We start from the raw sequence: 15,982 nt of genomic DNA, 5'->3' as shown, positions 1-15,982 counted from the left end.
CCAATAATCCACTGTTTCCGGTTACACCTTTCAAAAATAAAAGTCAAACTGAACTTGTGTTAGGAATTTCCCAGCCAGCCAACAAGTACACATTTAAAAGATGCCAGACTTTAAATAAGGCGATAGCACTCGTGCGTGTTGGAATACAGCCGGCATTCGGATTCGTGACACGATCCACGACTGTACTATTATTAGTCAGTGTCAGCAACAGTGCATTCACAAATAAATACATGAAATGAGATATATTTTATTCAACATTAAAATGTGAGTTGCTTTTGTTTTTGTCCGTTTAGATATAACAATCGTTTTTAACTTTATTTTATTCTGTAAAGAGAATCCGGCGTGTTTTCCGTTTAATCGGCACCGCCCCCCTCGCTTCGGACTGGCAAATATAACTGTTTGTTATGGCGCCCTCAAGCGGTCAGCTCAACTTTTTTTTTATGACATCACTATCTCAGTGGTTCTTAACCTTGTTGGAGGTACCGAACCCCAACACTTTCATATACGCATTCACCGAACCCTTCTTTAGGGAAAAATAAAATGTTTTTTTTTTTTTTCAAATTCAAGACAAAGTTATATGTTTTTGGTAACACTTTAGTATGGGGAACATATTCTAAGTAACAACGACTTAATTTAGAGTTATTTGGACACTAGGAGAACATCAGTAACTCTGATTCATGTAATTGCAACCTTTAACCGTTTTTCAGCACTAGTCATATTTTTAGAATATTAACTGACAACTTTAGAATAACTATCAGAGAAAAACATGGCAACAGAGTTGACACTTGGCTTGTCTTTATTAGAAAGCAAAAAAAAATAAATCATCACAACAGGCTGAAATAAAAAGCAGTTTCAATTTCCAACATGTGTCGTTTTGTTTCTTTTAGGCCAAATCCCCATCAAGCTCCAGCAACTTCCTGTGGAGTGAAGTCAAGGTGACCACCTAATGGCGGCATGCGGCGGCGACTGGGTGGACCGTGGATCGCTTGTGTGCAAATTATTGCAAGAGGCAATTCAGGTGCAACACGAATGAGTGTGAGATACACACCATGCTACACCGCTAGCGACTGTGTGTGTGTGTGTGTGTGTGTGCACGCACGCAGGCTGGTCACATGACTCGGCCTGAGCGTCCATCAGAACTAAAAAGACGGTGACGTACGTTGCCTGAAGGACATTCGGTGTGTTGCTATGTACATGTCCACTTCCTTCCTTCCACTATTTACAGTATAAATTACTACTCCGTCTGGTGGCAAAATAAATAACTTTAAATACAGCGGCCGTGGCTTCTGGAGGGTAAATAACACTGCAGTATGTCAGGTGCTCCAGGTGGGAGGGGCTTATCGAGAAGGAGGCGGGACGAAGGTGCGGCTATACCACTGTGCCACTCGGAGAGTTGCCGTTGTGCGCGGTCAAGTTCTGAAGCAGAAGATGACAAACAGGAAGTTAGACCGTGCGAGGAGACATCAGCGGTGTGGCGTGCTCGGAACGTACCGCCTTCCCGGGCCGCGCCCACGTGCAGATGAGGCCCTCCTGGCACGCCGTGATGATGCAGTCGTCCATGAAGACGAGCACGGTGAGGCGCTCGTGGGCGATCTTCTTGCACACCAGCGGCTCCAGCAGCGGCACCTCGTGCATGCGCGGGCACAGCGTGGTTCCCAGCACCTTGGCGGCGTCCAGGCGGCTGCCCCTGGGCGCCATGTTGATCTTGTCGTTGCTCTTGCTGATGTTGCCCAGGCTGTGGTAGCGCTTGTGCTCCTTCTCCACGCCGCCGCCGCCGGACTTGTCCGACTTGCGCTCCTGCAGGGAGAGCGTGGCGAAGCGGCCGATGCTGAACGGCGTGCTGTTCGCTCCGCCGCTGACGACTCCGCCCCCGCCTCCCCCGCCGCCGCTCTCCGAGGCACCCTGGCCCTTGGAGACGTTGGCGACCGCAGGGTGGGGCAGCGAGTTGGAGCGCGACAAGGAGCGGGGGAGGGGCAAAGGCAAGGTGGGCGGGTTAGAGGTGCTGATGGTGGCATTGGGGGGGTGGTGGTGGCCCTCCACGCCGCCACTCCCCCCACCACCTGACGTGTTGTTCACCCCACCACTGTTGGAGTTGGGCAGCGAGGGTCCGAAAGTGTTTGTGAAGGCCCTGGACAGCGGGAGGCGGGGATAGAGCACGTCATCCGTCAGGTCCCACAGACAGAACTGCGTGTCCTGACCCACAGAACCGAACCTGTAGGTGACCGCCGCCGAGCCCCCGCCTTTGGAGCTGTGGCGGGAAAGACGCGACAATGTGCTGCTTGTTCGCACCCGCCCAAAGTGCATGGAGTTGTTTTGCACCCCCTGGTGGAGGTCCTCCTCACTGCCACTCAGCTCCATGGGCTCCTCGTCCTCCAGCGAGGTGGTGAAGGGGTCAAAGGCCACCACGTTGACCCAGGACTTGTGGCCGTGACCCCGGGCCACCACGCGGCTTTCCGCAAACGACCACACCGTCACCAGGTCGTCCTCGCCGCCCGTGGCCAGGTACTTCCCGTCAGGACTCCACGACACGCACAGCAGGCCGCCGAAGTAGCTCTTCATGACGCCCTGCAGCTCCATGGAGTCGAAGTGGAAGACGCGCAGGCAGCCGTCCTGGCCCACGCACGCCACGTGGACGCCGTCCGGCGAGAAGGCGAACTCGTTGAGGCCTCCCTCGCCCACCGCCCAGCGCAGGAGCGGATTGCGCGGCGTCTTGGTCTTGCAGGCGTAGACGGCGAAGCCCTCGCCCTGACGGAGCAGCGAGTACTGCGGCGCCGTGGTGCCGCACGGGTGCTCCACGTTGTAGAGGTAGAGGTGGCCGCTGGCGTGCGACGCCAGGAACAGGTTCTCCGATTTAGGGAGCCATTTTAGACACGTGACTTTGGATTTGTCTATCAACCTCTGAGGAGCACAAACAACAGACATGTCAGCTTCCTGGAGAGACAGCAGACATTTGCTTAGAGCAGGGGTGTCCAAAGTGTGGCCCGCAGCTTGTTATTTTGGTTTTTTTTATTTGCCCACAACACATTTTAAAAGGGGAAAAAAACATCCCGGATTCGAACATTACCGTATTTTCCGCACTATTAGCCGCACCTAAAAACCACAAATTTACTCAAAAGCTGACAGTGCGGCTTATAACCCGGTGCGCTTTATATATGGATTAATATTAAGATTAATTTTCATAAAGTTTCGGTCTCGCAACTACGGTAAACAGCCGCCATCTTTTTTCCCCGTAGAAGAGGAAGTGCTTCTTCTTCTACGCAAGCAACCGCCAAGGTAAGCACCTGCCCCCATAGAAGAGGAAGTGCTTCTTCTTCTACTGTAAGCAACCACCCGCCCCCGTAGAAGAAGAAGCGCGCGGATATTACGTTTCATTTCCTTTGTGTGTTTACATCTGTAAAGACCACAAAATGGCTCCTACTAAGAGACACGCGTACAACGCAGAATTCAAACTCAAGGCAATAAGTCACGCAGTAGAACACGGAAATAGAGCAGCAGCAAGAGAATTGAAGCAACAAGATGACCTGCGCCACTAAGACAGGGAGACAGCGCCGGACGACATACGCCAACATTTGCCAGTGGATTGTAAATGCCTGGGCGGATATATCGGTCTCAACTGTGGTCCGAACTTTCCGGAAGGCAGGATTCATGGAACTGCTGGACAACAATAGCAACATTGACTCTGATGACTTCGACGAGACGGAGCCGGCCATTTTGGATCCCATATTCGCCCAACTTTTTAATTCGGACACCGAAGGAGAAGAATTCGAGGGATTTATGAATGAAGAATAACTTCAGAAAGTGAGCGTTATGTTTATTTTGTGTGTTGTGACATTGCTATTGCTCTGCACTATTTTGAATTTTACTATGTTTGTGATTGCACATTTGCACATTACCGTACATTTTGGGAGTGAACAGAGTTGTTAGAACGCTGGTTTTTAATATATTATTAAAGTTTGACTGACCTATCTGACTGTTTTTTTGACATTCCCTTTAGCGCAGTTAGATGCGGCTTATAACACGGGGCGGCTTATAGGTGGACAAAGTTTTGAAATATGCCGTTCATTGAAGGCGCGGCTTATAACCCAGGGCGGCTTATGGTGCGGAAAATACGGTACTAATGTTAGCATGCTAACATTAGTAGAGACCGTATTTTTCGGAGTATAAGTCGCACCGGCCGAAAATGCATAACAAAGAAGGAAAAAAAACACATAAGTCGCACTGGAGTATAAGTCGCATTTTTTGGGGAATTGTATTTGATAAAAGCCAACACCAAGAATAGACATTTGAAAGGCAATTTAAAGTAAATAAAGAATAGTGAACAACAGGCTGAATAAGTGTACGTTATATGAGGCATAAATAACCAACTGGTATGTTAACGTAACATATTATGGTAAGAGTCATTCAAATAACTACCGTATTTTCCGCACCATAAGGCGCCCTGGGTTATAAGCCGCGCCTTCAATGAACGGCATATTTCAAAACTTTGTCCACCTATAAGCCGCCCCGTGTTGTAAGCCGCATCTAACTGCGCTAAAGGGAATGTCAAAAAAACAGTCAGATAGGTCAGTCAAACTTTAATAATATATTAAAAACCAGCGTTCTAACAACTCTGTTCACTCCCAAAATGTACGCAAATGTGCAATCACAAACTCAATTCAAAATAGTGCAGAGCAATAGCAACATAATGATGCTCGAACGTTAATGTCACAACACACAAAATAAACATAACGCTCACTTTCTGAAGTTATTCTTCATTCATAAATCCCTCGAATTCTTCTCCTTCGTGTCCGAATTGAAAAGTTGGGCGAATGTGGGATCCAAAATGGCCGGCTCCGTCTCGTCGAAGTAATCGGAGTCAGTGTCGCTGTTGTCCAGCAGTTCTGTGAATCCTGCCTTCCGGAAAGCTCGGACCACAGTTGTGACCGAAATATCTGCCCAGGCATTTACGATCCACTGGCAGATGTTGGCGTCGTCTGGCGCTGTCTCCCTGTCTTAGTGAAGGTGATGTTGGCGTCGTCTGGCGCTGTCTCCCTGTCTTAGTGAAGGTGATGTTGGCGTCGTCTGGCGCTGTCTCCCTGTCTTAGTGAAGGTGATGTTGGCGTCGTCTGGCGCTGTCTCCCTGTCTTAGTGAAGGTGTGTTCGCCTTCTGTCATCCATTGTTCCCACGCCGTTCGCAGTCATGCTTTAAATGCCCTGTTGACACCAATATCTAGCGGCTGGAGGTCTTTTGTCAATCCACCCGGTATGATGGCGAGTATTGAATTAAGCGCCTAAGCGTGTCTCTTAATGTGATGTTATGAGCTAGCAAATATAACAACTACACTACCCAGCATGCAACGATAGTGACGAGCATGCGCGGTAGCCCTGAGAAGCGTTGTTGTATGTGCTGGCAGTTAGAATGTGGTTATGAGCACGCTGTGAGTAAACGTTGAGAACTCAGTTAACACGCCTCGTCTGCATTATTTATAATTAGACAGACAACACACTTAATAGGAGCCATTTTGGGGTCTTTACATAAACACACAAATGGAAATGAAACGTCACATATCCCAGCATGCACCGCGCGCTTCTTCTACGGGGAAAAAAGATGGCGGCTGTTTACCGTAGTTGCGAGACCTAAACTTTATGAAAATTAATATTAATATTAACCCATATATAAAGGCGCACCGGATTATAAGGCGCACTGTCAGCTTTTGAGAAAATTTGTGGTTTTTAGGTGCGCCTTATAGTGCGGAAAATACGGTATAACATATAGAACATGCTATACGTTTACCAAACAATCTGTCACTACTAATCGATAAATCCCATGAAATCTTATACGTCTAGTCCCTTACGTGAATGAGATAAATAATATTATTTGATATTTTACGCTAATGTGTTAATAAATTCACACACAAGTCGCTCCAGAGTATAAGTCGCACCCCCGGCCAAACTATGAAAAAAACTGCGACTTGTAGTCCGAAAAATACGGTATATACTAACGTTAGCGTGCTAACAGTTAGCGTGTATCACGTACAAGTCATACGACTATAAAGCGTACGCATGTAAAAAAAAATAGCTTAAATGATTAGCATGTATCAAGTACCAAGTCATACGACTAAAAAGCGTACGAATGGAAAATTAGCTTAAAAGGTTAGCATGCTAAAACTTGGCATGTATCAAGAACCCATACTTGCCAACATTGAGACCTCCGATTTCGGGAGGTGGAGGCGTGGTCGGGGGGGGGCAGGGCGTGGTTGGGGGCGTGGTTAAGAGGGGAGGAGTATATTGACAACTAGAATTTACCAAGTCAAGTATTTCATATATATATATATATATATATATATATATATATATATATATATATCTATATATATATATATATATCCTGAAAATATGCAAACAAAACTGTGTTTAGATAATTGATACTTCAAACTTGCATAAATAAATATTAAGGAATATAACATAACTTGGCTTCTGAGAGCTTCAAAATGTAATGAATAAAATGCTAAAGTTGTTGATAAACAAGCAATTATTTTAATAATTAAATATGGTCATTTTAAATGAATTATTATAATAATTTATAATTCATTATTTCAAATATGTTTATTTTAATGTATAATTCTATGGCTGGATGTAATAAGGAGTCAGAAAAAATAAAAATACAAATAAAATAAATTTTGATGTTTTTAGCAAAATATAGTAAAAATTAATTTAGTTATTTTTTTTTTTTAAATTAACAAATATATTTATTTTTAGGTAAGATAAACATAATAATACAATGTATCTCTAGTCTGGATGATTTAGTCCTTGTCACCCTGTTGTCCTCCTGTCAAGGCTGTCCTCACTCAGGTCCGCATGGAGCTGGAGGGGGCGTGGTCTCCAGCTCCGGCTGAAAATCGGGAGATTTTCGGGAGAATATTTGTCCTGGGAGGTTTTCGGGAGTCTCCCGGAAAATTCGGGAGGGTTGGCAAGTATGCAAGAACCAAATCATACGAGTATGAAGCGTACGCATGTAAAATTAGCTTAAAAGGTTAGCATGCTAACAATTAACATGTATCGAGTACCAAATCATACGAGTATGAAGCGTACGCATGTAAAATTAGCTTAAAAGGTTACCATGCTAACACTTGGCATGTATCAAATACCAAGTAATATGACTATGAAGCGTATGCATGTAAAATTAGCATACAAGGTTAGCATGCCAACAATTAACACGTATCAAGTACCAGGTTATATGAGTCTGAGGCTGCAAAACTGGCTAAAAAAGTTAGCATGCCAATGTTAGTAATGCTGCTGAGGCTGAGCCAATCAGAGGCCATGATACTGAACAGCGTGTGGTCTGATTGTTTTGGACTCGTCTAGTGGCCGATACTCCTGTAGTTTTGGTATTTTTAGTTCATGTATCCATTTTTATGCTTGAGGAAACTAAATTTAGGGCAACATTATGTGTAATATGTTGTGTCACTGATAACACAAAGCTAAGATATGGAAGTTGTGTTCATATACAGGTAAAAGCCAGTAAATTAGAATATTTTGAAAAACTTGATTTATTTCAGTAATTGCATTCAAAAGGTGTAACTTGTACATTATATTTATTCATTGCACACAGACTGATGCATTCAAATGTTTATTTCATTTAATTTTGATGATTTGAAGTGGCAACAAATGAAAATCCAAAATTCCGTGTGTCACAAAATTAGAATATTACTTAAGGCTAATACAAAAAAGGGCTTTTTAGAAATGTTGGCCAACTGAAAAGTATGAAAATGAAAAATATGAGCATGTACAATACTCAATACTTGGTTGGAGCTCCTTTTGCCTCAATTACTGCGTTAATGCGGCGTGGCATGGAGTCGATGAGTTTCTGGCACTGCTCAGGTGTTATGAGAGCCCAGGTTGCTCTGATAGTGGCCTTCAACTCTTCTGCGTTTTTGGGTCTGGCATTCTGCATCTTCCTTTTCACAATACCCCACAGATTTTCTATGGGGCTCAGGTCGGGGGAGTTGGCGGGCCAATTTAGAACAGAAATACCATGGTCCGTAAACCAGGCACGGGTAGATTTTGCGCTGTGTGCAGGCGCCAAGTCCTGTTGGAACTTGAAATCTCCATCTCCATAGAGCAGGTCAGCAGCAGGAAGCATGAAGTGCTCTAAAACTTGCTGGTAGACGGCTGCGTTGACCCTGGATCTCAGGAAACAGAGTGGACCGACACCAGCAGATGACATGGCACCCCAAACCATCACTGATGGTGGAAACTTTACACTAGACTTCAGGCAACGTGGATCCTGTGCCTCTCCTGTCTTCCTCCAGACTCTGGGACCTCGATTTCCAAAGGAAATGCAAAATTTGCTTTCGTCAGAAAACATGACTTTGGACCACTCAGCAGCAGTCCAGCTGGTGTCGGTCCACTCTGTTTCCTGAGATCCAGGGTCAACGCAGCCGTCTACCAGCAAGTTTTAGAGCACTTCATGCTTCCTGCTGCTGACCTGCTCTATGGAGATGGAGATTTCAAGTTCCAACAGGACTTGGCGCCTGCACACAGCGCAAAATCTACCCGTGCCTGGTTTACGGACCATGGTATTTCTGTTCTAAATTGGCCCGCCAACTCCCCTGACCTTAGCCCCATAGAAAATCTGTGGGGTATTGTGAAAAGGAAGATGCAGAATGCCAGACCCAAAAACGCAGAAGAGTTGAAGGCCACTATCAGAGCAACCTGGGCTCTCATAACACCTGAGCAGTGCCAGAAACTCATCGACTCCATGCCACGCCGCATTAACGCAGTAATTGAGGCAAAAGGAGCTCCAACCAAGTATTGAGTATTGTACATGCTCATATTTTTCATTTTCATACTTTTCAGTTGGCCAACATTTCTAAAAATCCCTTTTTTGTATTAGCCTTAAGTAATATTCTAATTTTGTGACACACGGAATTTTGGATTTTCATTTGTTGCCACTTCAAATCATCAAAATTAAATGAAATAAACATTTGAATGCATCAGTCTGTGTGCAATGAATAAATATAATGTACAAGTTACACCTTTTGAATGCAATTACTGAAATAAATCAAGTTTTTCAAAATATTCTAATTTACTGGCTTTTACCTGTATATTGATCGACCTAAATACTATTGGTTTTAATGTACAAAATGTATCAAAGTGGCGCCCCGCATGCTTCGATTTTTATCTATGCGACCCTCGCTGGAAAAAGTTTGGACACCCCTGGTATAGAGACAGAAAGTAGTACCTCCTCGTTGAAGAGTTTACTGGTCTCCTTCTTGATGGGGTCCAGATACTGGACCTGCCCGGCTGAGAAGCCCACGATGAGAGCCACGCTCTCGGCCGATGCGGAGTGCTGATTGAAGTCGTGACACGTGGGCTGAGTGCCTTTGTAGATCCTTTTGTCGATGGGCTTGCTCAGGTCCACAGCCTGCACGCACACCACGGGCCCAGAACCAAAGAACACAAGTTCATCTGGGTTCAATCCATGCGCATGCAATAATACACCTCAAAAGACCTAACTGATGGATTTATGAATCGTGTTGTTGTATATGAGGGAAACATGGCTGCCAGGGTTTGACAAAGTATGGGTAGAGATGGGCACTGTACACATTTGAACCGTTACGGCACCAATTTTCGGTACCTGGGAATCGATACCGGCATTCAACGGTAACAATTTTTGGTACTTTTATGGTAATTGTTTGATGATAAAATGTTATTTTTAATGTAATGTTGATTGGCAACACTAAATTGGCCCTAGTGTGTGAGTGTTGTCTATCTGTGTTGGCCCTGTGATGAGGGGGCGACTTGTCCAGGGTGTACCCCGCCTTCTGCCCCAAGGCAGCTGAGATAGGCTCCAGCGACCCCAAAAGGGACAAACGGTAGAAAATGGAAGGATGGATTTAAAAAAATGAGCCAATTATGATAACTGCTGTTCTGTTAATGTATCTTGTTTTCTGATGGAATTAGTCTCATTTGCATTAGATGGCAGTACTGTATAGGCTATCTAAGAAGTAGCTTTTTACACAAAACTGAATGTGTTATGTTGCACCCTACAAAGTGTTTGTACAGTAAGCATTGTGCTTATTACACAACAGCTGTTTGGTAGTAACATTCATCTTAGTTGTCGTTTCCTTTACTAATTTTGGTGGTGTTGAAATCGGCATGTAAAATCGCTAATCGACCACAAAACACCTGCTCAGTGGCCTTGTGGTTAGAGTGTCCGCCCTGAGATCGGTAGGTTGTGAGTTCATACCAAAGACTATAAAAATGGGAACCATTACCTCCCTGCTTGGCACTCAGCATCAAGGGTTGGAATTGGGGGTTAAATCAGCAAAAATTATTCCCGAGCGCGGCCACCGCTGCTGCTCACTGCTCCCCTCACCTCCCAGGGGGTGGAACGAGGGGATGGGTCAAATGCAGAGGGTAATTTCACCACACCTAGTGTGTGTGTGTGTGACTATCAGTGGTACTTTAACTTTAATGCTAAGAGTAGCCCGTCTATGGCAAATCCAATGTAACTTAGCATCAAGCTAGCTCAATTTGAAAGAGTAGAGCCTTACTTTGCATTCGAGCATTTTCTACCATGCTTTGTTTGTGTTGAAACTTGCAAGTTTGGCTGAGTACGCCCAAAGTGGTTTATGTGAGCCGGTGTTTATTCTGCAACCGGATATGACAAGTCTGTAGCCCATACCTGCCAACTTTTGAAATCAGAAAAACCTAGTAGCCAGGGTCCAAAATGATTATTAGCATTCAGACAGGTTAAAATGTTGCTAAAACCATCACTTTTTCCGAAATAACTGTCCCATGTGATCAGCCAGTGCGATTGGAAGTCCATGCTCAATTATTGCCTCCGTAAATAAAACTTCGGCATTTATCACATCCAAAGAATCTGTTTGGGCGACGAAAAACGTTGAAAGTTTTCCACTTGTATCGCTAGCAACGGCATTAGACTTGTGTTTTTTTGTCCCAACGTGGTCTTTTACATCGTTAATTCCTCCGTGTCCGATCGAAAAATCTTGTCTGCACAAGGTGCAATTCGCGTAGTTTTCACCCTTTTTGGAACGGATAATTATTCCCGGATAGGCTTTTGAATATTCTTCACGGAATGACTGCAGTTTTCTTTTCGGTTTAAGACTCGTTTGCGATTTTTCTCCGGCTGATTCCATGATCGTTCGCTCGTTTGGAAACAATGGCAACTGGTGCCTCGTGCTTGGCAGCGGTGCTATAAATAGCCTCGCGCAAGGCATTCGGAATGGCTCGATAGGAAGTTATGAGAAGCAGTGTCGATTGTCATTGTTGTTACGCGATTTCGTGAATAAAACTTAAAAAACTTTTTTTTTTGTTAATTAATGAAAAACCGTATTTTTTATCACTGCAACCGTAACCCGGAATAGGTTGATGAAAACCGTACTAATTACGGGAAAACCGGAGTAGTTGGCAGGTATGGTAGCCGGACGTGACGTCACATGCAACAAAGACATCAATATATCGCCCCGTTTGATTTTACGTGAATCAATACCCGTGCCTATAAAAGTAACAAATTCGGCACCCATCCCTAATCATGTGACTGCGCAAAGCATTGTTATTATCTAAACTGTAATTCTGGAACAATGTGCACAGACAGGGGATGATGTAAACAAGTGACGTCAAAGTGTTTGTAGTTTCCTAGGTCAGTGTTTTTCAACCACTGTGCCGCGACACACGAGTGTACCGTGAGATATTGTTTGGTGTGCCGTGGGAGATTATGTAATTTCACCTACCGTATTATTCGGACTTTAAGTCGCAGTTTTTTTTCATAGTTTGGCCGGGGGTGCGACTTATGTGTGAAATTATTAACACATTACCGTAAAATATCCAAATAATATTATTTAGCTCATTCACGTAAGAGACTGGACGTATAAGATTTCATGGGATTTAGCGATTAGGAGTGACAGATTGTTTGGTGAACGTATAGCATGTTCTATATGTTATAGTCATACCTGCCAACTACTCCGGTTTTCCCGTAATTAGTACGGTTTTCATCAACCTATTCCGGGTTACGTTTGCAGTGATAAAAAATACGTTTTTTCATTAATTAAAATTTTTTATTTTTTTAAAAGTTTTATTCACGAAATCGCGTAACAACAATGACAATCGACACTGCTTCCCGTAACTTCCTATCGAGCCATTCCGAATGCCATGCGCGAGGCTATTTATAGCACCGCTGCCAAGCACGAGGCACCAGTTGCCATTGTTTCCAAACGAGCGAACGATCATGGAATCAGCCGGAGAAAAATCGCAAACGAGTCTTAAACCGAAAAGAAAACTGCAGTCATTCCGTGAAGAATATTCAAAAGCCTATCCGGGAATAATTATCCGTTCCAAAAAGGGTGAAAACTACGCGAATTGCACCTTGTGCAGACAGGATTTTTCGATCGGACACGGAGGAATTAGCGATGTAAAAGACCACGTTGGGACAAAAAAACACAAGTCTAATGCTGTTGCTAGCGATACAAGTGGAATTAATTTTAATGAAGTTAGCTTACCATGTTTACAGTATGATAATTGTGATAGAAATGTGAATTTTAGGCACAGAATATGTTTTACAATTGAACAAGGCAGTAGATTATACAAGCTTGGACAGAAAGTTAATAATGACACCAATTTTTTTTTTAATGGAATTGTTTAGTACTGTTTTACCATGTGTTTACTGTAAAAAGTGTTTATACTGTTTATACTTTCAATTAACAAATTGAAGTCTTGTGAAAGCTTGACAGGATAACTGGCATTAACTGTCAAAATAATTTCAAACTATTGAAGTTAGCTTACAGAATAAACATGTCAATCAACCCATATGATTTTTGCTGTAATATTTTTGTTTTGAAAAGTCACTGTGACTGATAGAAAAGTGATGGTTTTAGCAACATTTTAACCTGTCTGAATGCTAATAATCATTTTGCGTCGGGGCCTGAACCACCCACCAGGACTTTGTACTGGACCGACCGGGGCCTGTGGCCCCTGGACCCTGGCTACTAGGTTTTTCTGATTTCAAAAGTTGGCAGGTATGGTTATAGTTATTTGAATAACCATAATATGTTACGTTAACATACCAGTTGGTTATTTATGCCTCATATAACGTACACTTATTCAGCCTGTTGTTCACTATTCTTTATTTAGTTTAAATTGCCTTTCAAATGTCTATTCTTGGTGTTGGCTTTTATCAAATACATTTCCCCCAAAAATGCCAGTTCCACTTATGTTTTTTCCCTTCTTTATTATGCATTTTCGGCCGGTAAGACTTATACTCCGGAGCGACTTATACTCCGAAAAATATTTCTTGCAAACCAGTAATTATAATCCGCAAATGTGCCGTTGTTGAGTGTCTGTGCTGTCGAGAGCTCGGCAGAGTAACCGTGTAATACTCTTCCATATCAGTAGGTGGCAGCAGGTAGCTAATTGCTTTGTAGATGTCGGGAACGATGGTTTGCAGGTAAAAAAGGTATCATACGCTCAAACCAAAAATAAACAAAAGGCGAGTGCCGCTACGAGAAGGCATTGAAGCTCAGTAAAGTAAACAAAAACAGAATGCTGGACGACAGCAAAGACTTACAGCGTGTGGAGTAGACGGCGTCCACAAAGTACATCCGTACATGACATGACAATCAACACCAAAATAGGAGCGCAAGACAAGAACTATAACACTACACACAGGAAAACAAAAACCTCCAAATAAGTCACGGCGTGATGTGACAGGCGGTGACAGTACACCTACTTTGAGACAAGAGCGATAGCGATGCGTGCTTGGTTATGGTTTGAATTCATATATAACAATTGCGAAAACGACTTTTTACTGTCAATATCGGCTGTTGAGTTTCATTTTTTAATGTTTTCTGCTGGTGGTGTGCCTCGGGATTTTTTCAATGAAAAAAATGAGCTTTGGTTAAAAAAAAGGTTGAAAAACACTGTCCTAGAGGCAGGGCCGGCCCGTGGCATAGGCCGTATAGGCAAATGCTAAGGGCGCCGTCCATCAGGGGGCGCCATGCCAGTGCCACAAATGTTGGAGAAAAAAAAAAAAAAAAGTTGGTACTATTATTTCTAAATACAAAAAATAATCCCACGTTAATTAAAATGCAAAGTAAAGCCTATATAATAGAAATATTATTTGTTACAACATTACGCCCCCCCCCGCCCTTCCCGTATCATGACTCTTTTTGGACGTCACCACATCAAAAAATCAACACAAGATGTCAAAACGGCCAAAACTGTCAGGTGCCCAGGGAAGAAATAAGAGAAAAGAAGAGGAGGAGAAACGAGAAAAAGACAAGAGGTAGCAGGTAGGTAACGTTAGCCTACATGAAATTATTTGTCTGTTACAGAATGTGATAGTAACCTGGCTTTTTAGCATTAAGCTAATGTTACATGATTCGGCAATTGCTAATCAATAAATAGCTAGTTCTGTTTTAACGTCGGGTTAATATTGTGGAGGGGGCTAAATTGTTATGGATAATAATAATGTAACGTTAGGTAATTACAGTACTCCCACCTTACATTCCTCAGGGACATTTGTATTAGATCTTTTAAGCAGGTGTTTTTTGTTTACATTGTTATTGCCTTCTGGTTAGCTAATGTTTGCCCTGCAGGTAATAGTCACTTTTCCACCCCTTTATATATTAGGTATAGTTGTAAGCCTAGTTGTTAAAGTGCACATCATTAATGTTAATTAAGCAATATGTATGTAAAAAATATTGTATTTCATATATTCATTTTTTGCATTCATTTATTTATTCATATTTTTTTTATCTTGTTAACTATTCTGATTGTTAATTTGCTTTCTTTAAGTAAAAAAAAGGTCAAAGACAAAGCTATTCGGTTTCTTGTGAGTATATACATTTCACTGCCGATGTGGGGGGGGGCGCCACCTAAAATCTTGCCTAGGGCGCCAGATTGGTTAGGGCCGGGCCTGCCTAGAGGTCCTCCATAGTTCATCAAAGCAGTCAGGACACATACATTTTACTCATGACTCATTCTTGCTGGGCCTCCTTAGAGACCTTGTGAGATGATGACAGACCTCATTTTATGTTTTAGCATTGTTTGGAACCTCCAGTGCTCCTAAAGTATGCGTTTTGGTCACCAGAATAAAGTAAATGAGGTGAAGGTTAGCAGCTACATTAGCTCGATTTCGATGGCATGAAATGGAAGCTAACGGTGCTAGCTGGCTAGCGAGCTAACTAGCATGCTAAGCTAAGTGGCCGTCCACGGAGCTCCAGTGCCCTGGGCGGAGAGGGCCAAGGAAGCCCGGCTCACCTTCTTGATGTTGGTGTACGTGTAGAAATAAAGCTCCCGGCCGATGTTAAAGCACACCCGCTCCGACTCCTCGCTCGGGTCTTCTGGCTGTAACTTGACCATGGAAACCCGCACCGGCGGCAGGAAGCCCACGGGAGACGAGTTGGCCGCGGCATTCGAAGAGGAGGCGGCGGCGGCGGCTGCGGGCCCCTGAAGCAGCCCGACCCCTCCACCGGGTATCGAGCCGGTTCCAACCGCGGGTCCCAGCGTAGCCCCGGCGGAGGGACCCCGCGACAGCCCGCCCCGCTGCTGCGAGTCGGAGAGGGTGAGCAGTTTGTAAAAACCCTCTCTGGTCCGGAACTGCGATTTAATCTCATTGATATCCTTCAGAGCGCCGCCATCTCCGGCCATCTTTAGTCCAAACAAGCCGCTCAGGAAACTGGGCTCTTGACCTGGAAACAATACCGCCGCGATAAAGAGGGGGGGAAAGTACTAAGGCAGAGGCGAGCAGCCGCGCTCAGCTAGGCCGACCCGCGCTGCCAGTGTGGCCCGCTGCATTTTTACACCATCATCGGCCACCAGAGCGCTGCTGGCCGATGACTCAAGCCCGACGGAGAGCCCCTGTGGGCTGGCGACGGCATCGTCCTCGACCTGCTGCTCTCTGCCTCCACTCGACCGCTGGGGCGGAGAGACTGGAACTCTGGAGGCTCTGCGCCCCCTGGTGGTTTAGATGTGCACTAAC

General features: G+C 44.2%; 1 protein-coding gene across 1 annotated transcript; it reads right to left on the bottom strand.

Moving 5' to 3' along the window:
* Positions 1 to 784: 784 nt before the first annotated feature.
* Positions 785 to 15,982, bottom strand: LOC133614391 (WD repeat-containing protein 20). Its single transcript, XM_061972308.1, has 4 exons — positions 15,262 to 15,982; positions 9,224 to 9,406; positions 1,492 to 2,898; positions 785 to 1,416 (listed from the first exon to the last, which is right to left on the bottom strand). Exons 1-4 carry the CDS (start codon positions 15,649 to 15,651, stop codon positions 1,369 to 1,371), a joined length of 2,028 nt encoding a protein of 675 aa, XP_061828292.1. The 5' UTR covers positions 15,652 to 15,982; the 3' UTR covers positions 785 to 1,368.

Source organism: Nerophis lumbriciformis, linkage group LG17 (assembly GCF_033978685.3).
Source record: "Nerophis lumbriciformis linkage group LG17, RoL_Nlum_v2.1, whole genome shotgun sequence".
Classification (NCBI taxonomy): domain Eukaryota; kingdom Metazoa; phylum Chordata; class Actinopteri; order Syngnathiformes; family Syngnathidae; genus Nerophis; species Nerophis lumbriciformis.
This window is presented reverse-complemented; position numbering and strand designations above follow the sequence as displayed.